Raw genomic sequence first — 25,386 nt, forward strand, 5'->3', positions numbered from 1 at the left:
CTCAAACCCTAGTTTGTCTGGCACATAGTAGGTACTTCATAAGGAGTGAATGTCGTTGTCAGGTGGGGGTGACATCCACCATAGTCCCAGCAACTCATGAGGCAGAGACAGGAGAATGCCAAATTCCAGGACAGTCAAGAGCTAGACCCTCTCCCAGAATAAAAAAGAAAAAGGGTGGGGATGGCGTTCAGAGGTGGAGTGCTTGTTTAGCATGCTTGAGCCTCTGGGTTCAAACCCCAGCACTCCAAAACCAGGGAAAAAAAGGAAATGAATGTAGTTGGAAAAAAAGGAAATGAATGTAGCTCTGAACTGGTCTCAGAGCTCTGGGTCCGAGTCCAGGCTTTGCCTCCGGGAGCCACCTGTCCCTGAGACGTGCCTGGTGCCACCCTTGTGAAACGCGAGTGCGTGGGTCAGGCTGACTCGCTCTGGGGTCTCCAGCCCTACGGCCCATTTCTGGATCTTGCCCAATGGCCAGGCGGCCGCTGTCCAGCGAGTCAGGCAGCGGATCAAAGCGCCTGCGCCGAAATTCCCACTCTTTCCCTCTTCCCTCCCTGTGGGTCTGAAGCGCGCCGCCGAGGCGCGCGCATGCGCTATCGCCCCCGCGCCGCGCGTCTCTTTTCTGCGCCTGCGCCGCGCTCACGACCGCCTGCGCGCCTGCGCAGTGCTCACCGCCCGTGGGCCCGGCCGGCGCTTGCGCTGTGGCACGAGCGAGTGGGGGGGCGAGGAGGTGGAGGAGGAGGAGGAGGAGGAGGCGGCGGCGAGAAGATGGCGACTTCGAACAATCCGCGGAAATTCAGCGAGAAGATCGCCTTGCACAATCAGAAGCAGGCGGAGGAGACAGCGGCCTTCGAGGAGGTCATGAAGGACCTGAGCCTGACGCGCGCCGCGCGGGTAAGGGGGTGCCCGCGCCGACCCTTCGGGGCCGGGGGAGGAGAAAGGAGGGGGCGCGTGTCTGGCGCGTGCACGGGGCGGGGGGGGCGCGCGGCGGGGGCGGGGCGCGCGTGGCGGAGGCGGGGCTTGGCACGGCCCGAGGGGGACAGGTGTCCCTGTGCCCCGGGCGTCGTGGGCGGGACGGGTACCCCCACATCCTAGAAACCTGAGGTGTGCAGGTGTCAACACATCATTGCTACTTTAGGAGGATAGGTGACACTACATCATTGTTACCTGGAGGGGACAGGGGCTCTACATCGTTACTACCAGGAGGGAACAGGTACCACTACATCAGTTGTTACCTGAGGGGGACGGATGCCGCCTATCATTACTACCTGGAGGGGACAGCTGTCCCCGTGTCACTGCTACCTGGGGGGACAGGATGACGCTGAGGTGTAGGGGCTGAGTGCTGCTTGTCGGCATCGTTTTTACCTGGGCGTTGGAGTACAGGTGCTCTCACAGCATTGCTACCCGAGGGGGAGAGGTGCCTCTACATCACGGTCACCTGTGCCCTTCTTGGGTGTTGGGGAGGGACAGACGTCCCCACTTGTGGACCTGGGGTGGGACAGGTATCTCTCATTCCTGAACAGGTGAGGGAAAGGTCAGATGCTCTCCCTCACTTGGTCCTGATGGGACCTAAGAAGGCAAATTGTGCTGAGTCCTGGAACTTTTGGGGACCTGGTGATGGTCTCCTAGGGGGACGGGGGCCCTTTCAGGATGAGGGTGGGAGGATAGGTCTGCCCTAGGTGGCTGGGTGCATGTGGCATCCAGGAGCAGGCCAGGTTCTGCCAGGCTCACTTGGGAAGCTGCCACGGGCTTGGAGCAGGGTGTGTTGGCAGTGGGGTCTGAAGCGGCTCTTCTCGTAGGCCCGTGATCATGGCCTTAGTTTCCTCTCAAGTGTGTCTAGCAAGACCTTCCTCGGGGGTCAAGGAGGAGAGCATGCTGTGCACAGGTGGCTGCAAATGTCTGCTGAGGTCCTTCAGTGGTGAGACCCCATCCTGCACTGTGGGATCTAAGAGGAGGTGGGTGTGGGAGTTGCAGGCACCCACACCCCTGGTTTCTGGATTCGGCCACTGATCTGACTGGTGCAGGTAGACTTACCTCCATCTCTGATTCCTCAGGTGGAACTTTGGGGTCGTGATCTTTTATAATTAGATGCTTGTTTCTCTCCAAGAAGGTGGCCTTGCAGGCTAGGATGTGTGTCTTCATTTCTGTGTACACATTTAGAGCAGATTGGTGCTATGTCGGCAGACATTGCAAGAGCCTGCTCAGGGAGCGGGGCCCTTCTGTTTCTCCTCTAGGATGTGGAGAAAGAGGTGGCTGGCAAACGAGTGAATGAGTGGAAGAAGAAAGAGAGTGAGTGGCACCCACAGGTCAATTAACTGAAGCAGGAGTGTATGCGGCTTATCTCTAGCACATGGTGTCAAATGTTTGTAGTGTGACAGGAAGCAAGGGGTCATACTAGGTTTGTGGTGTCATCATGGTTGGAAGTTTGGTTTCTGCATGGGGCTGGAAATGGACTATTGTTGAAAAGATTTCTTTAACAGAACAGCTCCAGCCGGGCACCTGGAATCCCAGTGGTTTGGGAGGCTGAGGCAGAAGGATTGAAAGTTTAAAGCCAGCCTCGGCAACTTAGCAAAACCCTGTCCCAAAATAAAAAATAAGAAGGGCTGGGGATGTAGTTCAGTGGTAAAGCACCCGAGTTCAGTGCCCTTGATTACAAAGAGAAAAAAAAAGAGATAAAAATAGCAGCTTTATTGAGATATAATTCATATATCATACAATTTACTTGCTTAAAGTGAAAAAGTTCTGTGATTTTTGGTTAATTCATAGAGTTGTGTGACTGTGAGCACTAATTCCAGATTATTTTCATTGCCCCAAAAGAAAACTCTGTCCCCATTAGCAGTCACAGCCCATTCTCCCCCCTCCCCCTGCCTTTGGCAGCACTAATCTGCTTTCTGTCTGTGGATTTGCCCAATCTGGACATTTTGAATCAATGGAATCCTGCACTGTGTGGCTTTGTGTGTCTGGCTTTCGCCAGGCATGCCTGACATTTTCTGGGTCCATCTATGTTGTAGCGTGTATCAGTGCTTTATTCTTTTTTATGGCTAAGTAATATTCCTATGATGGACACATCATATTTGTTTATCCATTCATTGGTTAGTGAATTTAGAAAAAATTTTTAGAGTATGCATTTGGTGGTTCTGTCCACACTGGTGTCCATTTTCCATCTCCCACTGCGCGCTCTGTTGCATTCTTTACATTGGGTGGCGGGGGGCTGGACTCCAGGCTGAGGTACGTTTACAACAAACTTTTAGAGACAAAGCAATGTTTTCTACTAGTGGGGGGTGGCAGAATCAGGGGACACTTGGCAATATCTGGAGATGTTTTGATCATCCTGACTAAGGGAGGCTGTTGGCACTGGGGATGGAGGCCAGGGATGCTCTTGAGAACCCTCAGTGGACAGCACACCCCACCCAGAGAGCAGTCTGGCTCCAGGTTTCCAAGGCGGAGAAGCCTCCCACTGGAGAGTGACCCGGAGGTGCTCGGGGTTCGAGCCTTATACCCTGCTGGGTAGAATTCAGTGCTGAGCGTGCAGCCGTGGGCTGTGCCGCCTGGGCAGGTGGGACCAGGACGAGCAGGCACTCTGCCTGATGGCCATGGTGTGTCTGTGTGGCCTGTAGGTGTGGGGCTCACCCGACACAGGTCCCCGCCTGCGCTCCTCGGTGGCCGGGTTGTGTCGAGCTCCTTCCTGCAGCAGACACCAGGGCTTCCCTCACACCTGTGGATGGACTCGAGTGGCCGGGTCAGCGCCTGCTCCTCTCGTGGGTCTAAGGACGGCCAGCCCCCTCCTGTGTGTGCTCCTGGCTCCCCGTGGCGATGGTGGGCTGGCCTGAGGTGCTTGCAGGCGGAGGAGGCTGATCTGCAGGGGTTTACCCAGATGAGTACGTCCCTGTCGGGGGACCCCAGGGTGTTGGGTGGAGGGACTGGTGTGGTGTGCAGGCCTGAGCTGGGTGAGCTGCTACCTTCCTTCCTGTGGGAGAGCTGTGGCGCTCTGCTGTGTGGCGTAGGGCAGGTTTCACAACCTTTCTGAGCCTCGAATCCAGGCCTGTAAAGTTGGGGCAACGACAATTTTTATTGCCTAGTGTGTCCCAGGGACTGTGTTGGGTGTATGGTGACCTCGTGGTTTTCAAGGTCCACCAGGGCTGTGCTTTTGGGGAGCTGATGTGGATTTGGGGGGAGAAGAAGGAATCAAGTGAAGGAGGCTGTCACTGCGAGGGAGCGGTGTGCTGGGAGGGGACGGCTGGGGGCACGGAGGGCGACATAGGCTGCCCACTCAGAGGCGGGGGGGACAGTGCGCGTGGGTGGAGAGGGGAGAAGAGGAGGGTGCAAGGCCTGGATTTCACCCTGGGGACACAGCCCGCGAGGCTCAGCCGCGGCCCGTCTGTTGCTTATTCCTGTCACAGTTGGCCCTTCGCGTCCCCGGTCTCAGTGTCCTCAGATTCCACCAACAGGGGATTGAAAATCTTTGGAAAATGAAAATTGCATCTGAACCAAACGCGTACAGACCTTTTCCCTGTCCTTGTTCCCCACACAATACAGTACGGTGACTTTTCCCAGCAATTTCGTCGTGTCGGTGTCAGAAGTCATGGAGAGATGAGGAAGATTCTGCAGAAAGAAGTGCCTTGGCTCTATGCAGAGGCGACGCAGGGACTTGAGCATCTGTGGGTTTGGTTTCCTTTGGGAGCGTCCTGCATCCAGGCCCCTGGGATGCCAAGGGACTACTGTCCTTCTGCACAGCGTCGGGCCCACCTTGCAGTGGTGTGATCATATTCACAGTTGCACGCCCAGCATCGACTTCTGTGCCCCTAAAGGAAACCCCACCCCCACTAGCAGTCACTCCCCACTCCCCTTCCCCAACCCCTGGCACCACTAATCGGCTTTTTGTCTCTCTGGATTTGCCTCTTTGGGACATTTCATATCAATGAAATTATACGCCATGTGGCCTTTGTGTCTGGCTTCTGTCACTCAGCACCGTGTTTTTGAAGTAGCAAAGATTGCGGCTTCATTCCTTTTTTTTTTTTTTTTTTAAATTTGTGGCTGTCAGGTGCAGTGGCACAGGCCTGTAATCCCAGCTACTTGGGAGGCTGAGGCAGGAGGATTGCAAGTTTGAGGCCAGCCTTGGCAACTTAGCAAGGCCCTTAGCAAGTTAACGAGATCCTATCTTAAAAGAAAAGATTAGGAGGGCTGGGATGTAGCTCAGTAGTAGAGCACCCCTGGGTTCAATCCTTGACTCTGCCAAAAAAATTTTTTTGTGGCAAAGTATATGTAACATAAAAATTAGCTGCTTTAACCTTTTTGAGGTGTACTATTAAGTGACATTAAGTACAGTCACAGTGTTGCACAACTCTCCCTTCCATCCGTCACTTATTCCTCGGTGTAGCTGAACCTTATACTTTTTACGTGGATCTGTCACATTGACTTTTCCCGCTGGACCCTTTTGTCTTTGGGGATCTGGCAGCTGTGGGCATCCGCGTCCTTGGCCTTGTGCTGGGGAGTGGAGTTGCGGGGTCCCATGGTAGCACTGTGTACACCCCCCCCCCCAGGATGCTTCTGGCTTAGAAGATGGCCAGAGCCGTGAGGGGGGAGGTGTGGGCTGAGTGGCTGCTTCAGGCAGCCAGTAGGGGGGTGCTGGCTCCCAAACGGGGTGACCAAGAGCAAGGGATTTTTGTGGCATTTGGGCTGGGGGGTCAGATGGGAAGGGTTAGGGATAGGGCTGGGGTGTGTCACCACCTGGCCAAGGCTTCCTGGTTGTTTATTGATTTACTTTATAGTTTTTAGTTGCAGAGGACATGATACCTTATTTTACTTATATGTGGTGCTGAGGATGGAACCCAGCGAGGCTCTGCCATAGCCACCTCCCCAGCCCTTCACTGGTTACTGAGTGTCTCAAGCCACAGCACCTGGGCCAAAGTTCCCCGGTAAAGCAGCCCAGGGTGACCTGGTCACGACGGAGGCACTGCAGTCTCCTGGTCCTGCTCTGTGATGTGGTGGCCCTGCACGGGCGGGTCTAGGCAGCGTGCAGCAGGGGCTGGACCAGTGGCGTGTGGAGGCGGCCCCCCATCGTGGCCCCCAGTCACGCCTTGGCACGGGAGGCCTCCATGCTGGCTGCTTCCACTCCCCGGTGCCATCTGTGGCCTCGGCTCGGGGCGCACGTAGGACTCCCTGAGCCACTCTGATGAGAGGACAGGATGAGCGCCCTCGCCGCTCTGCCTGCCCCTCCAAAGCCCCCCAGGTTGTGAGCTGTCGGCCATGGCGGGTGGCCGGTGGTTCCAAGGAAAACACCTCCCACCTCCCAGCCCCCACCCGTGAGGGGGACCTTCGTCGGAAAAGAAGGGTCGCAGTTGTAATCAGAGTCAGAAGCCCGAGGAGAGATGGTCCAGGATCTAGGGTGGCCCGCAAGCCAGTGTCTGGTGTCCTTAGGAAAAGAGGACGTGCCACAGCCACAGGGGACAAGGCCTCGTGAAAACAGGCCGAGACTGGTGTGAGGTGGCCACCAGCCAAGGAGCACCAGAGGCCAGAGAGGCCAGGACGATACTGCCCTGGGCCTTCAAGGGCGGGTGGCCGGCCGACACCTCGTCACAGACCTCTGGCCTGCAGAACTGGGGGAGAGTCAATTTGGGTGCTTTCACACCTCCCAGTTTGTGGTCATTTGCGACAGTGGCCACAGGAGGCTCCCTGGGGTCCGAGGCAGAGAGCCTGCAGAAGCCGCGCCTGGTGGGGACCTCCCGCCTGGTGGGGCCCTCCCCGAGGCGGGCTGGCAGCTGCTGAGGGGCCTGGCCTTTCCCGCCTGGCTCCGTGGTGGGAGCGGCCCTTCCTTCACCCACTGTGGAGACGGGGGCCTTCGCCCACACTGAGCTCAGGGTGATAGTGAGTGGGACAGAGGGACAGACGGTGAACACCAGGGCCACAGGTAGGGGTCTCCTCTGGTTGGGAGCTGACCACAGGGCCTGGGCCCAGGGCAGGGGTGCTGGTGCTGGGTGAGGGTGTTGGCTTGTGTGCCGAGTTGGGTGGGGGACACGCGAGCAGAGGTTTCTCGGAGGAGAAGTCTGCCCTGTGCCCTGAAGGAGCCCTGTGCCTTGTTCCGCACCCTGTGGCTGTCACTTACTCCTAGATTGGTGCCGCTTAACGCCTCAGCAAGGAGCTTGCTTTCCCTCCATCTTGCTGATGGGGAAGCTGAGGCCCGGAGCATCCTTCTGGGAGGAGGCCGAGCTGGGGTGCGCCCCGGGCAGCATGCAGCGGTGGTCTGGAGCAAGGATAAAACCAGCGGGCAGCTGGCACAGCGAGGGCACCGGGGTCCCTGCTGCGAGGGAGGCTGCGGCAGGAGGATCAGCTGAGCCCAGGAGTTCTAGAGCAGCCTGGGCAGCCTGGGGAGACCCCTCTCAAAGCAACCAAACCCACCAAACACTCACACGAAACCAACTGGAGCTTCCGGTTGTGGGGGAGTGCTGTTCTTGTGTGACTCGATTTCCGGAGCCAAGCCCTGTTTCTCTGGGGACCTGGACCTGGGAGTCAGCACCTCCTGCCCCTCACCGTCATGGCCTCGAGGTGGTGGCTGGGCGCAGCTCTGCTTCCCGGGGCCACGCCTGCTGGGCCTGGAGCGCGCTCTGGTGCCGGTCTCAGGGGATGCAGAGGAGCCTCCTGGTTCATCTGGTGGCTCGCCACGGGAAGGAGGCTCTCATGGGGGACCCCAGCCCGGCTCTAGGCCTTTCCATTCATGTACCCCGCACGTGATTCCCGGCTGCCCCCACCGGCCCCAGAACGCGTCTTGGCGCTCCTCAGCGGACAGCCTTGGAGGCAGACCGGGCGCCACGGTGTCTTTTGTGTGTGTGTGTGTGTGTGTGTGTGTGATGAAATTCGCAATAAATTAACCATTTTGGTATACGACACGGTGGCTTTAGTGCATTCACAAGGTTGTGCATTCACTGCCCGGTCACTCCCGTCCCCCTCCCCCGGGTCCCGGCAGCCACTGATGTGCCTCGTGCTCTGTGGAGTCGCCTGTTCTGGACATTTCCTATCAGTGGACTCACACCGTGTGGCCTTTCCAGTGGCTCCTGCCGCTCAGCGCCCTGTTTTCGAGGTTCACCGGTGTTTTCCAGGCATGGCTCACCCGCTTTGGCCCCTTTGTTCTTGGTGGACGTTGGGTCGTTTCCTCCTTGGGCTGTGGCGAGTGTCTCATGTGAGGATTTGCTCGCGATCCTTTTCGAGTCTCTCTGGCAGATTCCTGGGAGGGGGTTGCTGTGCGTCGTGACCTAACCAAGTGGCCAGTGCTCAGAGGACGTAGCCGGGCCCGCCTTCGCTGGGGATCGGAGGAGAGTTTCCGAACCTGCAGCATGTGTAGGATAGGGTGGCCGGGTGGGGGAGGGGGTGTCCCCACTGAGGGACCGGCATGGTAGTTTGGCTGAGTCTCACAATGAGACCTGTCTCCGTGCCGTCCCGGGTCCACCAGCAAGCACTCCCTGAAGGCAGTTTTCCCCAGGACCTCACTTCCTGGCTGGCACGCTGGTGGCCCATCGTCTAACACAGAATGCCAGCTGGGACCCACCAGATTGCTGTCCTACCCCGCAGATCCAGGCCTTGGCTAGCTACACCTAATAAAGTTTTACTAGAACACGGGCCACGCCTGTTCCTTGACATGTGGTCTGCCCAGGTGTTTGCTGGCCCCTGGGCTACTGTCTTCAAGACCCGGTGACCTGGAGAGTGAGGAGGATTGGCTGGAGATGGCGGGGGCTTGGAGGGAGGGCGTGGCAGGTGGCACTCCTCCCGGTTTTGGGACCTGTGAACTGTCTGGAGGGACAGGGACAGGCTCCCCAGGACTCTGCTTCTGCTGTCTGGAGTGGGGGCTGGGGTCCTGGGTGGAGGTCTGAGGAGTCTGCCACACGGGCCCTGCTTGGGGGCCTGGGCCTCTGGGTCACCTAGGTGGAAGGAGGGTGCTCACCTTGGGCTGGGTGAGCTAGCTGGCCAGTCCTGGGGTGACAGCGTCCAGTTGTCTTACAGCCAGGGAATGTCTTCCCTCCTCACTGTCCCCAGGTTTAGCCCCTCAGAGCACAGCGCCAAATAACACCTGCTTTGGCCAGTCACATCTCTGCTCTGTCCCTTGGGTTCCTGTCACACCGCGGGCCCTTTGGTCCTACTGTTGGGGGCTGAGGCTCTTTAGTCTGTGCTGGGTCAGCTGTGCTCTGTGTCGCTGGCTTTCTGGTTTCAGTCGGGATTCCATAAGCCACATCAGGAATGCCACATGGACACTGGGGGCAGCTGGCAGGAGGGGGGTGGCCTGAACGCTTGCCAAGGAAGCATCGGACCCGCAGCTGGGCTGGGTGCCGGCGCACACCTGTGATCCCAGTAGGCCAGGCGGGGGGACCACGAGGTCACGGCAGCTGGGCAATGTAGCTAGACCCCGTCTCAGAGTAAGTGGTGAAAATGGCTGGGGATGTAGCTCGGTGGTAGGTCACCCCGGGCTCAGTCCCCAGTCCAAAAAAAAAAAAAAAAGAAAGAAAAGAAGAAACGACATCACTCCATGGAAAGCAGCATGCTCTTGAGGACTGATTCTGCCTTTGGGGACATTTGGCAGCACTGGGACGTTTTTGGTTGTCACGATGGGGTGTGTGGGGGTGCTCCTGGCATTGAGTGGGTAGAGACCAAAGATGCTGCTCGAGCCCTGCAGGCTCAGGACGGCCCCCACCACCGAGAGCGACCTGGCTCTGAGAGGCAGCAGGGCATGGCCAGAAGCCCGGTGAGCGGTCCCTGCCTGAGTGAGTGTGGGAGAGGGCTGCGCAGAGGCCACAGTCACCTGAGGGCCACCCTGAAGCCTGCAACATGTAGCGACACAGGCAGACCCAGCCTCTCTCTTGCTTCACGGCATGGAGGTCAGCAGCATTAGGGGTGAGCTAGGATTGACCCGGTTGGACCAAGCCAGCGGCCAGTGTGCGTCCTCTCGCGTTACACAGCCAGGGCTTGCCAGCTGGGCAGGGTGGGGCAGGGCAGTCCGGCTGCCGGAACCGCGCAGGGAGGAAATGGCTCTTAGAGAGAAACTGCCCAGGGCCAGCAGCTGGAAGGAAGCTGGGCAGGTGGTGAGGGCCCTGAGCGTGTGGGCTACGGGGAGCCACGCGAGGCTTCAGTGGGATGGCCACAGTCACCAGGGCCATACAAGGAGTGGCAGGAACTGGGTTTGCTAGAGTCCACGTAGTGTGGACCCAGCGGACTGTTGTGGGAACCCACGAAAAAGAGCCCATTGCGTAGAGGGGACACTGAGGCCTGGGAGGTCGCGAGGCTTGGGATGTGAGGAGTAGGGATTGGGACCTGTGTCTGGCCCCAGGGCCCAGGTATTTCTGAAGCTGACCTCGGGTCATGCTGAGCCTGGTGCATATCTGCCCGTTGGCACGGCCGCTCTGGGCTTTTCCTAACCGCACGTTCTTTGAGTGTGTTCTTACACACGCATGTGCATGGGAGGCTCTGCAGGGTCCCTGTCTGGGAATGGCCCCACCTCTGTGTCCCTGATCCCCTGCAGTAGGAGGAGGGGTGCCTTGGTTGGGAGGAGGACTGGGGGCATTCAGGAGGCCAGGGCGGCGGGTTCCTGGGAGAATGGGGACCCCGGGCTCCAGGGTACAGGATGGAGCAGGCTCCCCGCCGGGCTGGGGTACTCTCTGATCTCCTCCCTTTTCCTCTCCTCATCACCATATCCAGTGTGCCCAGGGCAGAAGGGGGTGTTCTTCCCTGGCCGCGTCTGACTACGGTGCTTTGGCCGGATGGGGGTCCAGGTGCCCAAACAAGGAGGCTACCACGTGCCTCCAGGGCCGAGGCCTCGGAGAGTCAATATTTATTATTTGCCAAAAGGAAATGAAGCGTGGCCGGGGCGGCGTCCTCAGCTTCTCAGATGGGCATGGAGGATTCTGCAGCGTGGGCACTGTGGAGGGCCATCCCGTAGGTGCCCAGCCTCAGCTGGCTCTCCACTTCCTTCCACGATGTCCCACCTGGGCTGGGCTTTGTCCTTGGGAAATGGGGGTCCCAGTGTCTCTGTGCAGCTCTCTGCATCTGAGTGTGGCCTGGTGTGTGGATGTGCACTGTGTTCGCTGCCGCTAAGGCTCTGGGGTACACGCCTGCAAACACACGCAGGCACTGAGTGGGCACTGGGTGGGCATGCAGCAGGTTCTTGGCAAGTATACAACAGACATTTGCCTGGCACACAGCAGGTAGTCAGCAGGCACTTAGCAGGTGCACAGCATATACTTAGTGGGTGCGTAGTGTACACTCAGCAGGTGCTTTGCAGGCACGCAGTGGGTACTCAGTAGGTACTCAGCAGGTGCACAGCATGTACTTGGTGGGTTGCACAGAGGGTACTCAGCAGGCGGCAGCAGCAGCCGGGCACTGACCTCCTGAGATCATTCCAGAGCCTCCGAGGTGGTGGTCTCTAGGAGGCGGGGTTTCCTGCTGCTGCTCAGGCGTCCCCCTTAGTTCCTCACACATGGTCTGGAGTTGTGGGCTCAGTGCAGGATCGATTGTATACCAGCCACTAAGGTGTCCTGAGCCAGGAGAGTAGCAAGGCCATCTCTGGAACTGTTTCATGGAGCCAGCCCTGAGCCTGTACCAACTCATACAATGTGTTCCCGTTCCAGGACAGGCCGTCAGACCCCTGTGGACTAAGGGTGGGATGGGCCTGGGGCAGTGTGGTGGCACCCGCCCAACCCGCTGGGTTCCCTAGGGGAAATGGGAGCAGCACTAGGGTCTCTGAGTGATGTTGCCCTTAGCGGCTGGGATTGAATTGGGAGTCCATTCCTTTGGTCAGTCAGTCAGTGTTAATTGAGCACCTACAAAGTGTTAGGCCCTGGAGATGCCTTGCAGGTCAAATCAGATGGAGACCTTGTTCTAGGGAATGCTCAGAAAACACCAGCAGCCAGCTGGCCTTGTCCCCTGAGGTTACGGCTCTGAAAGTGAAGGAGGTGATGTTTGAGCTGAGCCTGGGGAACAAGGGTGGCCGAGATGATGAGAAGCAGGAGGCCTCCCGCAGGGAGAAGCAGTCCTGTCTGGGCTCAGTGGATGTTGCCTTGTGGCTTGGGATCTGCTTACGGGGTGGTGCGGTGCTTAGGGAGGGTTTTGAGGACGGGTGTCGTGACATTGATGCTTAGTATAAGATTCCTATGGCTGCCACATGGGGACAAACCTGAGAGGAATGCAGGTGGGTGCAGGAAAGCTGGGAGTGGGCTAGGGCTGGTATCCCCTGCAGGTGGCCGGCGCTGGGGCTGTGTGACTTGGGTGGGGGTGGCTGGGCCAAGTCTGATTGGCTCTGTGACATGTGCTGTAAGTTTCCTGAATCATTCCACAGGTTTTTCACCCAAGTCTTGAGTTCAGTTCCCCAGGACCGATGACAAGGGGAGGCTTATGCTAATTGGCCATGACTTTGTTCCCTGGTGGCCCCATGTGGAGCAACATCACTTCCGCAGCAGAGACACTGGGTCCTAATTCCGTATAGGATGTCCTCCCTGCTCCACGCCTGCCCTTCCTAGGAGGTGGAGCTTGAGGCAGGGGTGGGTGGGGCGTTGACCCCAGAGGGACTGCATCTCTGCGACCAGCACTGGGAGATGGACCCAGGGACACCGCCACCCCCCAGCCTGGGGATGGGCATTCTTGTTTGTGGGCCGTCTGCTGTGTGTACGTGAACACCCCATTCCCCAAGACCCCCCCGCCTGCTCCAGGGGCTCCCTGCCGGGGTGAGGCTTCCTTGAGGACTTTTGCAGGTTGCTTGCCCTTCTTGCGGGTGTGTTCTGCTGCCACACCTTGGTTTCTCGGTTTTGGTGGTGCTGGGAAGGGAACCCAGGGCCTCATGTCCGCTGAGCTGCACCCCTAGCCCACACCTTGATTAAAAAAAAAAAAAATTATGTTTCCAAACATCAATTAAAATTGAAACCGGAGAAACCAAAGCGCTTCCCGTTTCTCCTGTGCATCTGGCACTGCTCACCTGGGTGCAGAGGGAGGGAGGGTGCGTGCCAGTTGGTCATTCGCCCAGAAATTTCTGGGAGGAAGTGTCAGCACAGCCAGGCTGGGCACCTGGGGCTGCCTCTGCGGGGCTGGCAACCCTCATGATGGGGACACGCAGAGGTGGAGCGTGTCCCCATCATGAGCACACTGAGCTGCTGCCCAGCTTCGAGGCGGCCACTGAGCCCCCAGTGTGTGCTGGAAGGCCTCTCTTCACTTGCGGTCAAGATCAGTGTTCAAGTGACCAGAGGGAGAAGTTCCCAGGGCCCTTAATTGCTGGGTCCTTTTGCATCTGTGAGCATCCTGGTGCCATCACGCTGTGGGGATCCTTGTGTCCTCCCAGGCTGGTGGGCTTGGTGGTTATATTAGGACAGGAGTAGCTCATTAAATCACAGAATGACTACAGCCCCGCTGGGTGCTCGTGCCCCTTCAGCTCAGTCTTGGCCCACAGGCAGCCGCGTCCAGAGCTGAGTTCTGCAGGGAAGTGAATTTCCCAGAAGGCTCAGTAGACACAGAGAGGACAGGGTTGGGGTGCTAGAGGCCACTTGGGCCCCAAGAATCCCATCCTAGGGCCCCCAGCACCTGGCTGAGTGGCTTGTTTCTGCTGCTTAAACCCCACATTTGCCACCTCCTGCCAAATGAGCCCTCCCCTCTGGGCTTCAGTTTCCCATCTGCACAAGGAGGAGACTAGTAAGGCCCCGGGAGAGATGGCCCGGGCACACACGGTACTCCCTGGGCAGAGCGCTTGGCCCTGGGCCTGCCCACCTGGCATGCAGCAGGTGGCTACAGGGACGCCCTTCTGCCTGAGGCTGGCCTTTGGGTGCCACTTGTGCAGCCATGAGGGTGGGACTGCGCCCTGTTCGCCTTTGCACCCGGCATCTTGGTTTATGAATCATCTCTGTTCAGTTTCTTTCTTGTTCTTTTTTGTAGTTGTGGATGGACAGATGCCTGTGTTTTGTGTTTATCTTTACATGGTGCTGAGGATCTAACCCCGTGCCTCATGCATGTTAGGAAGCGCTCTGCCCAGAGCCACAGCCCCGGCCTGTTCAGTTTCATTGGTGGTGGTGTGGCTATTCATTTCTTTTACCTTTTTATTTTTTATTTTTAGTTTTTGGGGGAGTACAGGGGCACTTGACCACTGAGCCACATCCCAGCCCTATTTTGTCTTTTATTTAGAGACCGGGTCTCCCTGAGTCACTTAGCACCTCGCTGTTGCCGAGGCTGCCTTGAACCCTTGATCTTCCCACTTCAGCCTCCCGAGCCACTGGGGTTACCGGCGTGGGCCCTGCGCCCTGTGTTGACTTTTTCTTTTGAGATGGTTTTTGACTTGGGGGAAAATTGCAGACACCGTCCAGAGTCCCTGCTGCCCCTCCCCTGGCTTCTCTCACCAAGGTTCGTGTGCTGATCCGGGTGCAGTGGTCACCTGGGATTGCAGGTGGTCCAAGTTCCCCCCAGGCTGCGCTGGGCTCTCCCTCGTTTCCCCGTTGCCCTTCCGCTGCTCCAGGATTCCAGGTGGCGTTAGTGGAAGTGTCTCCGTGGACTCTTCTGACCTGTGACGTTCCTGATGTCTCTTTCACCCCTGGCCTCACCCCTGTGTTGCCCAAGCGTTTTGTACAACTCCTTCATCGTGGTTTGCTATGTTTCCTGGCAGTAGGACTGAGGTGGTGTGTTTTCTGGTAGGAATCCCAGAGAAATTAATTTTTTTTTTAATGCTGAAGATGGAGCCCAGGGCCTTGAGGATGTGAGGCGAGTGCTCTACCCCCAAGCCGTGCCCCCAGACCCCCTTTTCTATTCTGATGAAATTCACATAACATGCATGGGTCAGCGCTTCGAGTGCTTTTTTTTTTTTTTTTTTGAATTTTTTTAATATTTATTTTTAGTTCTCGGCAGACACAACATCGTTGTTTGTATGTGGTGCTGAGGATCGAACCCGGGCCGTACGGATGCCAGGCGAGCACGCTACCGCTTGAGCCACATCCCCAGCCCTCGAGTGCTTTTATGTGGTGTAACTGTGGCCACCATCCTTCTCCAGGACTTCCAACCTTTCCACCTGAAACCCTGTCCCCTCCACACACATAAGCCCCCGCTCCCACCTCCCAGCCCTGGCTGCCACTATCCCGGCTTCCATCTCTGTGAATGTGACCACTCTGGGACCCTCCTGCATGTTGCCATCTGTGACTGGCTTGCTTGACTGACGGTTCATCCTCATTGTAGCCTGGGTCAGGATTTCCTTCCTCTTTCAGACTGGATGCTGCCCGGCACAGTGACACAAGCCTGTGTTCCAAGCCAGCCTCAGCAAAAGTGGGGCCCTAAGCAACTCAGTGAGACCCTGTCTCTAAATAAAATACAAAATAGGGCTGGGGGTGTGTACATGGGTCACGTTTTGAGTATGTGTTCATCCGTTGATGGACCAACGCTTGAGCTGTTTCCAGCGGTGGGCCTTGTGAGTAACGCTGCTGCCAACATTGCTGTGTCAATGTCCATTTGAGTCCCTGCTTTGAAGGATTTTGCAGGTATACACAGAAGTGGGGTGGCTATAGTGTGTGTTGATTCTGTATTTGATTTTTTTTTTTTTGAGTAATTATCATACTCTTCTATACAGGGGCTGCGGGGGCTGGGGACGTGGCTCCGTGGTAGAGGGCTTGCCTGGCCTGCGCAAGACCCTGGGTTCAGTCCCCAGCACCACTACAAAACCCTCAAACCAAGAAGTAATTATACAGGGCTGCAGTCTTCCTTTTTTACATTTCTACCAACAGTGTCTTCACATCCTCCACACTGTTACTTTGTTGTTTTTTTTTTTAATAATAGCCATCCTGGGGGTGTGAGGTGGTATCTGGTTGTGGTTTTCCTTGGCATTTCGTGGCTGGTGAATGATGCCGAACATCTTTTCGTGTGTTTTTGGCCATCAATTTATCTTCTTTGGCGAGATGTCTGTCAAAGTCCTCTGCAAACCAGTGGGGTTGGGTTGTCCTTTTATATATTCTGAATGCTAATTCCTTATCAACTGTATGATTTGCAGAGATTTTCTCTTGTTCCATGGGAATGGGGCCTTTTTATTCTGTTGATTGTGTCTCTGACGCACAAATGTTTTTAATTTTGACAAAGTTCAATTTATGTATGTCTTTGTTGCCTGTGCTTTTGGTGTCAGATCCAAGAAATCAGTGCCAAATCCACGGTTATGAAGCTTTTCCTTTATTTACTTTTAAAAGTTTTTATAGTTTTATAGTTTGAGTTATATGTAGTTTAGATTTATAGTTTCATAGTTCTAGTTACAGTTACGGAGTTATGGTTTTAACGTTTTTTGGCTTTACAGTTTTAACTTTCAGCCTTTGATCTGTTGGGAGTTAATTTTCGTCTATGGTGTTAGGGAAGGTCTAGCTTCATTCTCTTGCATATGGAAATCCAGTTTTTCCAGAGCCGTTTGTTGAAAAGATTGTCCTTTCCCCATTGAATTGTTTTGGCACTGTTGTCAAAAAATGATTTGACCATATGGGCTTATTTTTGTGCTCTCTCTCTATCCCATTTTGTCTATATGTCTGTCTTTGTGCCAGTACCACACTGTTTTGATTATCGTAGTTTCATAGTAAGTTTAGAAGTTGGGAAGTGTGAGTCCCCCTTCTTTGTTTTTTTTTTTTTTTCAAGATTGCCCGAGCTATTTGAGGTCCCTTGAGATTACATGTGAATTTTAGGGTGTATTTTTAAAAATTTCTATTCAAATGTTGTTTGGGTTTAGATAGGGAGTGTAATGAGTCTGGAGATAGCTTTGGGTTGTGCTGTCTGAACTCTGTGTGTGTGTGTGTGTGTGTGTGTGTGTGTGTGTGTGTTTGCGTTATTGCAGTACCGGGAGTTGAACCCAGGGCCTTGCACGTGTTTGGCAAATGCTCTACCACTGACTTCCATCCCAGCCCTTTCTTCTAAATTTTTATTTTGAGACAGGGTCTCCCTAAGTTGCCAAGGCTGGCCTAGAGCTTGTGATCCTCACATCTCGGCCTCCAGAGTAGGTGTGCTGTGGACCCATTAGGGCCATCGCCTGCCCTGCTGGCTGTCCACAGCAGGCTGCTTAGCGGAGGAGGGCTCTGCAGCAGGACAGGAGGAAGGACTCTGGGTCACTGGTGCAGGAGGGGGAGGGGAAGGGTCTTTGGGTGGTGGAGGAACAGCATGTACAGAGGCCCAGAGGCCTAGAAGGGCCAGGTGGGAAGGGAGGGGAGAGGAGCCAGATCCGGAAGGGCCCTGGGAGCCAAGTGGGGAGCTTGGCCGTGGTCCTGAAGAGGCCGTGGGTGGGGGAGGGGAGACCCAGGCTCAGCCTTGGATGGAGGAGAACCTGGGGAGGGATGGTGGTGTGGGTAAGCGGGCTGGGTGAGGGGGACGCAGGGCTTAGGCAGCTGAAACGGGGCCACCCCCGGGTTTCTGGCTGTGACACCAGCATCAGGGAGATCACTGTGCCTTCTTCCAGGGCCTTGAGCGGGGGTGTGGAAGGAGGAATCAGGGACATGATGAACCTGGTGAGGGGCTGCTGGGCTAGAGGAGGATCCTGTGAGCATCACAGGGAACGTTCTGGAAGCAGGTCTGGGAGGCTCTGGGGAGGTGGCTGACAGAAGAGGTGACGCGTGAGAAGCCCCGAGGCCTGAGTCCTTGGAGAGCTGAGTTTGAGGGGTGGGAAGAGCTTGGCCAGGAGCCATGGAGGCTCCGCAGGGTGGGGCTGGGAGGGAGGGTGACTGGACGAGAGCTGGCCCGAGGGCCTTGGCATCGTCCCGTGGGGCGCGTGGACCGAGGTTGGGTTCCGGTGGCAGCTGCCCTTCTGCCATTGTTCAGGTCTCTGCGGGACCTCGCTAGTGCCCGCCCTCGTCCCCAGCACCCCAACACAGAGCAGATGCAGGCCGCACTGTGACTTCCCTCCCTCATCGTCCTACCCTGCAGATGTCCCTCTGGTTGTCCCCTTTCCCCTGTCCAGGGTCCTCATGTCATAGGAGGCTCGTCTGCAGCTTGGTGCTGGGAGCCGGGCTGTGGCTCCAGCTGCTGCCACCCGCCTGCTGCCTCCCCTGAGGCCTCGGGTGCACCTCACCCTGCAGTGGGCAGACCTTGCAGGGCTTCTGTTGGTTCCGCATGGTCCTTGGAGGGGCAGGATCCTTGTGCCTTTCTAGGGCAGCAGGGCCGGGCAGGGGGTGGGAAGAGCCTGGGGAGTTCAGGGTGCTCCTGGGCCGGCCTTGACCTTGGAGCAGAGGTGCACGAGGTGGTGGCAGAGCAGCTGTAGAGGCTTGTGTTGGTCGATGTACTTGAGGAGGTGACAGAGGGGACAGGGTCTGGGGATTGGCCCCTCTGCCTGCCCCCTTTTTGGACATCATCCTTAGGTGGAGCAACATGATGTGGGGACAGTTCTGACACCTTTCAGAACTTTCTGGGATGTGGCCTTAAGTTCCTGTCTGGGGCTGGATCGTGAGGAGGGGCTGTCAGGAGGGAGCGGGCAGGGACCGTCTGTGGCTGGGTTATGCGGGTCAGAGGGGAGTCTGGGGCAGTTCAGCAGCTGTATGTGTAAGAGGCCATGTGCACGGGTGGAGGTGACCCCTCTTGGACCCTCTGGGAAGCCAAAAGTGTGCCTGGGGCTTAACCCAGAAGAGAGGGTGGGTCTCTAGGTCCCATCTCTCTTGGGTGTCGTCTTTGTGCCTGGATGCCCACCCATCTGTCTAAATGCAGCCAGGGTCAAGGTCCCAGCCCTGCAGCTATGACACAGAGGTTCTGAGGGCAGAGGCCTGGGTCACCAGCCATGTCCCAGCTGCTCCCGCATTGCCCGGTACAGGGTGAGGCTCTGTGGGGCTCCGACCCCCCCAGGCTCTTGCCTCCCTCCCTCCACTTGGCTCCCTCATAGGCAGCCTGCCCTTGATCCTGTTCTCTGCTGGCCTGCTTGCCCTTGAGCCCCAGGGTCTTTGCACTCGCTGGGCCTCCCCCGGACTGTTCTTCCCAGCCCTAATGTCACCTTCTTGGCCACCCACTTCCTGCTTTTCCCCTACATGGCCTCCTCCCTCTGCTCAGGTGGCCGTGTGTGCCAGGGCCTCCAGCTGGTCCTGCCAGCCTCCCTGCTCTGGGCTCCCTCCCTGTGCTTCCTCACCCTCCTCAGCCTCTGTCCTGCTGGCTGGGGACAGTGCCTGGTCTCAGGGAGAAGTCTTGCCCGATGGGTGGACGTGCAGGACTCAGTGGGGTTGCTGGGGGTAAAGGTGGACCTGGGTGAACGCTGATGTGGGCTGTTTCCTTACGTGGGGGCTCTGGGTCACGGTGAAGTGTGGGCGACACCCCAGGAATTCCTTAAAAAAATTTTTTTGTGTGGTGCTGGGGATGGAACCCAGGCCCCACACGTGCTGGGCAAGCGCTCCACACCAAGTCACACCGCAGCCCTACTCCCTGACGTTTTTTTAAAATCAGTATTTACCATTTTAACCATTTTTAATAACTTTCATTTTATTTGTTTATTTATCTGTTTTTACGTGGTGCTTGGGATGGAACCCAGGCCTCACCAGTGCCAGGTGAGCGCTCCATTCCCGAGCCCCAGCCCCAGCCCTAGCCCCAGCCCCTCCCTGACTCTTTTCTTTAAAATATTTTTAGTTGTGGGTGGACACAATGCCTTCATTTTCTTTCTTTCTTTTTATGTGGGGCTGAGGCTCGGACCCAGCACCTCACGCGTGCCAGGCCGGCGCTCTAGCCCTGAGCCCAGCCCTGGCCCCTCCCTGATTCTTGAGGAAGCCTGTGCCCGGGCCTGGCTGCTGATCTGTCTTCACGCTTGGTCCACCCCACAGTGTCCCCTCCGCAGGGCTTCACAGGCCTCAGGGGCTGGGCATCCACTCAGGCCAGGGCCACTCATGGTTAATTACAGACAGGCCACAGTGGATGTCTTTGGTGTTTTGGCTCCGGGGGACGCCTGCGTTCCAGGCCTCGCTTGGCCTGCGCGCAGCATCCTAACTGCACCTTCCTGTCCCAGATGGCCTGCTTCTCAGGGAGAGCCGGGGGGCTGCTCGTGGAGGGGGAGCTTCCTCCAGGCCTCGAACCGGGCCAAGCAGCTGCTGAGCTGGAGCAGGGAGTAGAGGGAACGAACTGGGCTTGGTGGCCCTGGGGCTGCAGTCCACTGGGTGACCTCCAGTTGTGACAACCCCTCATAGTCCAGGGCCAGCTGGATTCAGGCGTGAGGGGACCAAAGCTTCCATTCCCACGGGAGGCAGTGGGGGGAGCAGGCTGATGAATCCCAGCCAGGAATCCAGGCACTGGTGTGTCGGCACGTCTAGCGTTTAAGGAGAAGCCAGCAATTCTGATGTTTAAGTTAATTTTAAAATAAAAAACTTTAAAGTTGGCCACCAGTTTGCATTTTTCTGGACACGCTCCTCAGACCTCAGGAAGACCGCTGTTGCGGCTGGCCCCGCTCCTGCCTGCCAGGCTGCAGGCTCTGGTGCCTTCCCCAGGGTTCTGCCTGTGCCCAGCCACCCCTGGAGGGGACCTGTGGGGGCTGATGTCCAGGGTCACCAGGTGTTTCTCTTCTACATGCACATGGGGCCCTGGTGGCTTCCCAGTTTGGCAGCATGCAGGTGGGCTGATGTGGGCCCCTCTGGTCACCCCACACTGCCAGAACCCCGAGGATCCTTTTGGTTTCTCTTTCATATTTTTTTCCCAAGGTAAAATACACAAAGTCATGTCACCATTTTGGAGTCTACGGTTCGGCAGCTCAATGTGGTGCTGTGCAGCTGTTGCCTCTCTCTGGATCCAGAACACTTGCATCTCCCCAAAAGGAGATCATCCCCATCAGCAGCCACTCCCTGCCCCTAAGTCTAGTCCCGGGCAGCCAATGATCTGCTCCCTATCTCTGGATTTGCTGCTCTGGGTATTTTGTTTCTCTTATTTGTTTTTTTGATACCAGGGGTTGAACTCAGAGGCACTCTACCCCTGAGCCACATACTACACCTTATTTTTTATTTTTGAGACAGGGTCTCATCAAGTTGCTTAGGGCCTTGCTGAGTTGCTGAGGCTGGCCTTGAACTTGGATCCTCCTGCCTCAGCCTCCTGAACTGCACACATAGCTGTGCCCAGCTCTGGGTGTTCTGGACATTTTGCATAAATGGACTCTTCACCATGTGGCCCTTTGTGGCTTGGCTGCTCTTGCTCAGGATCATGTTTTTGAGGTTCGTCCGCATTGTGGATCAGGATTTCATTCTTTCTGCGTGTGTGGTGCTGGACTTGGAACCCAGGGCCTTCTGCGTGCTCTAGGCAGTGCTTTGCCACTGAGCTTCACCCTCAGTCTTTTTTATTTTACTTTGAGACGGGGTCTCATTAAGTTGCCCAGGCTGACCTTGAATTCGTGGTCCTCCTGCCTCAGTCTCTCCAGTTGCTGGGATTAGAAATGTGTGTCACCTTGCCTGACTGAGTTTCCTCTTTTGTTCTTTCTTTTTTCATGTATTCTCTCTCTCTCTCTCTCTCTCTCTCTCTCTCTCTCTCTCTTTTAACCTTTATTTTGTTTGTTTTTATGTGGTGCTGAGGATCGAACCCAGTGCCTCACCTGCGAGGCGTGTGCTCTGCCGCCGAGCCACCACTTAGCTCCGCATTTCCTTTCTTTTGTGGCTGATACTCCACCGTGTGGATGGGCCCTTGTGTCTGTCTGCTTACCTGTGGGTGGGCATTCGAGTGGTTTCCACGGTTTGGCGGCTGTGTGTAGAGCTGCCTGAATGTGTGTGTACGAGGATCTGTGTGAATGGTTTTCAGTTTTCTTGGGTCTGAACCAAGGAGTGGAATTGCTGGGCCATGTGTAAGTCTGTTTAACTTCTTGTTTTGTCTCTGTTTGCTTTCCTCAGATGAGGCCTGACCACGTTGCCCAGGCTGTTTTTTCTTTTTTGTTGTTGTTCCAGAGATTGAACCCAGGGGCACTCGACCACTGAGCCACATTCCCAGTCCCTTTTTAAAATTTCATACTTTGAGACAGGGTCTCAAGTTGTTTAGGGCCTCGCTAAGTTGCTAAGGCTAGTTTTGCACTTTTGTCCCTCCTGCCTCAGCCTCCTGAGCCACTGGGATTAAAAATGTGTGCACCATGCCCAGCTGCCCGGGCTGACCTTGAACTCATGTGCTCAAGTAATCTTCCTGCCTCAGCCTCCTGGCTCGATGGGGTCCTGAACTCCGAACGTCTGGATCTGGGCCCCACTGTGCATTCTACCACTGAGCGGCAGCCTTGGACCTTTTTATTTTTTATTTTGAGACAGGGTCTTGCTAAGTTGCCGAGGTTGGCCTTGAACTTGCGACCCTCCTGCCTCAGCCTTCTGAGTGCTCCACTGGGCCCACCTCCCTTGGTGCCTTTCAAGAGCAGCTCCTGCTCCTGCGGGGAGTCGGCAGTGCCCACCCTGGGCTCTGGGGACGGTGTCCCTGCCTGTTCAGGGACAGTACCAGGGCTGCCACCCAAAGACCACAAACCTGTGGTCTTAGAAAGCAGCAATGTGCACTCGCTGTTCTGGAGGCAGAAAGTCTGAACTCAAAGTGTCAGTTGGGCTGATTTTTCCAGAGGCTGCAGAGGCGGGGGTGTCCTTCCTGCCTCTTGAGCTTCTGGTGGCTCCCTCTGACTCTGTCTCCATGTGGCCTTCTTACGTCTGTTCTTATCACACGAGGTCACCTGCCACTGGTGAGGGCCACTGTACTGCAGTGCACGGCTTCCTCTTAACCCGATTACACCGGCACACACCGCCTTTCTAAATAAGGTCTCATTGCAGCTGCTGCGGGCCAGATGCTGCTGGTCGCGGCACACGGGGGTTTGTAGCCACAGTGTGAGTGTGTGCATGCGGGCACATGGGTGGGTGCACACCAGCCGTGTCAGTCTAGCTCCTGGAGGGTGGGGGTGCAGGATTCAGGGAATGTCCAGTGAGTGGTGACAGGTGCAAGGTGGGGGCTGAGGGGCGGGTGGGGCTTGGGAGTGAGGGGTTGAGGGGCAGGAAAGCCAGGCCCTCCCCTGGGGTCCCCTGTGTGGCATCAGGGCACAGGGAGCCCAGGACTGGATGTGTCTTCTTGTGGCCTTCGTCTCAGCTGCACCGACCATCCCTGGGCAGTAGCCCTTGGGGTCAGGGGCCACCTGGGAGCTCAGCTGGAGTCTTTGCAGTGGACCTGGACTGGATCGGGGCGGCCACCCGTGCTGCGTTCCCTCCAAGCTGAGTTTCCCAAATAGCGTCCCCATTGGAGGGGTGGTGACGCCCTGCGTTCTCCCCTCTGTCTGCCCAGAGGCCCAGAAAGGGGACACAGGTGCTCGGCTCCACGGGGAGGTGAAAGTTCCCAGCTGGGCTGAGTGCCGCAGGGGCAGAGCAGAGCTGCTGGTTGCTGTAGGGGGCCCTCAGAGGAGGGGGCTTTGCACGTGGTCCCCAGGTCAAAGCTCCAGCTGTCCCTAGAACTAGGGGAGTGGGTGTGGGAGCAGATGGCACAGGCAGAGAGTGTGTGGGCCGAGGGACTTAGGGGGGCTGGAAGGAAGACCTGGCAGCGGTCCTGAGGGACAGAAGGGCAGGGCCCTGCCAGCCCTGGGACAGGGTTGGGTTTGGATCCATTGTATTTAATGGGACAGTAAAAGTCACCTTTTTTGGAGGGGATGTTGGGGATTACACCCAGGGGCACTTTACCACTGAGCTACATCCCCAGTCCTTTTTTTTTTTTAATTTATTTTTTAGTTGTAGTTGGACATAATACATTTATTTTATTCATTTTTTTTTTTTAATGTGGTGCTTGAGGATCCAATCCCGGACCTTGCACGGGCCAGACCTGCACTCTTACCACTGAGCCACAACCCCAGTGCCCCCAGTCCTTTTTTTATTTTTAATTTTGAGACAGGGTGTCATTAAATTGCCGAGGCTGGCCTTGAACTTGTGATTCTCCTTCTTCAGCTGGAGTCTCTTTCCTTCAGCCTGAAGAATTACAGGTGGGCGCCTCTGCATCTGGCAACGTTCACCATTTTAAAGTGAACAGTTATGTGGCATTTGGCACCATCTCAGTGTTGTGCAGCCACCAGCTCCGTCTAGTTACAGAACATGTTCATCCTCCAAAAGGAGACCCTATACCTCCCAGCAGCCTCGCCCCTCCCCCCAGCCCTTCGAAACCACTGATCTGCTGCTTCCTGTCTGTAGATTTGCCTGTTCCGGACGTTTCATATCAACAGAATCCTGCAATGTGTGTCCCTCTGTATCTGGTGTCTGTCACTGGTTGTCATGTTTTTGAGGTTCATGCATAGCAGCAGGTGTAAGTGCTTCATTCCTTTTCGTGGGTGAATAATGTTCTACTGTGTGGCTTCATCATATACTCAATTTATTTATTTATTTTTGGAGCTGGGGTTGAGCTCATGGGTACTTTGCCACTGAGCCACACCCCCAGCCTTATTTTGTATTTTATTTAGAGACAGGGTCTCACTGAGTTGTTTAGTGCCTCGCTGTTGCTGAGGCTGGCTTTAACCTTGCAATCCTTCTTCTTCAGCCTCCTGAGCTTCTGGGATTACAGGTGTGTGCCACTGCACCCAACCCCAGCCCTTTTTATTTTGAGATGGGGCCTTGCTAATTTTCTGAGTCTGGCCTCAGACTTAAGATCCTCCTGTCTTGGCCTCCTGAGTCGCTGGGATTATAGGCATGTACTTCCTGCTTGGCAGGACGTGTCATTATGTAGGCACTCATCCATTGGTTGGTTTCCCCTTTTTTTGGCTCTTATCAGTTGTGTTCTTCTGAGCACGTGTGTGCAAGGGTTTGCATGGATGTGTTTTTATTTCACTGGGGCCTAGACCTGGGAGTGGCATTCCTGGGTCATATGGAAACTTGGCATTTAACTTGTCGAATTGACAAGCAGGGAGTTTTGTTTTAAATAGAATAGAGACCTGCTGGGTGCACCATCTGAATTGAAGAAAGGGAAGAAAGGAAGGGCATGTGTGTCGGCTACTTGCAGGGAGTTTTCTGTCTAGGGGACACCTGGACAAGGTGAATGATGACCCAGACTGGGACCAGGGAGGGGCTGCTAATGGGCCCTGAAGGTCAGGCTGTAGGACGTGATCTTGAGAGTGCAGGGAGTGCAGAGGGGACCCCAGCCCCTGCCCCTGCTTTCTTTTGCCCTGGTGGGTGCCTGGGGCTGGTGACGCCTGCTCCATGGTGAGGCGGTTCCTGACCATTCCCTGCACTGTGAGTGTCCCTTGGACTGCCTGAGCGTGCTACAAATGCCGCCGTGGTCTGAGGACAGGGAGGCGGGTGACGTCCAACCCCACTGGGTCCTGGAGGCCTGGTGGGAGTCTCGGGAGCTCTGTTAACAGGGCTCTGGGAATGTGGAGTTGCCCAAAGGGTAGCGGCGGGCTGTGGCAGGCCCAGGACCCAGCCTCCTGGATCACAGAATGACTTTAGTGTTCTTATGTAACCCCGACACTGAGCTATGTCTAAAAAATGGAGCATTAAAGCTATTTTG

At 56.2% G+C, this 25,386-nt stretch overlaps 1 protein-coding gene across 16 annotated transcripts in view; it reads left to right on the forward strand.

Annotated features, from left to right (window-relative positions):
• Nucleotides 1-727: 727 nt before the first annotated feature.
• The window catches only part of Crtc1 (CREB regulated transcription coactivator 1), a 73,336-nt gene continuing 48,677 nt past the window's right edge, over nt 728-25,386 (forward strand). For 14 of the 16 annotated variants that reach the window (XM_005332980.4, XM_021731498.3, XM_021731499.3 and 11 more), the window contains exon 1: nt 730-891. In XM_005332980.4, coding sequence (XP_005333037.2) covers nt 766-891 — 126 coding nt within the window. In that variant the 5' untranslated portion in view covers nt 730-765. Of the gene's footprint in view, nt 892-25,386 lie in introns of all 16 variants that reach the window. The other 2 variants (XM_078037883.1, XM_040290251.2) reach the window with 2 other exon arrangements.

This window comes from Ictidomys tridecemlineatus, chromosome 2, assembly GCF_052094955.1.
Source record: "Ictidomys tridecemlineatus isolate mIctTri1 chromosome 2, mIctTri1.hap1, whole genome shotgun sequence".
NCBI classification, from domain to species: domain Eukaryota; kingdom Metazoa; phylum Chordata; class Mammalia; order Rodentia; family Sciuridae; genus Ictidomys; species Ictidomys tridecemlineatus.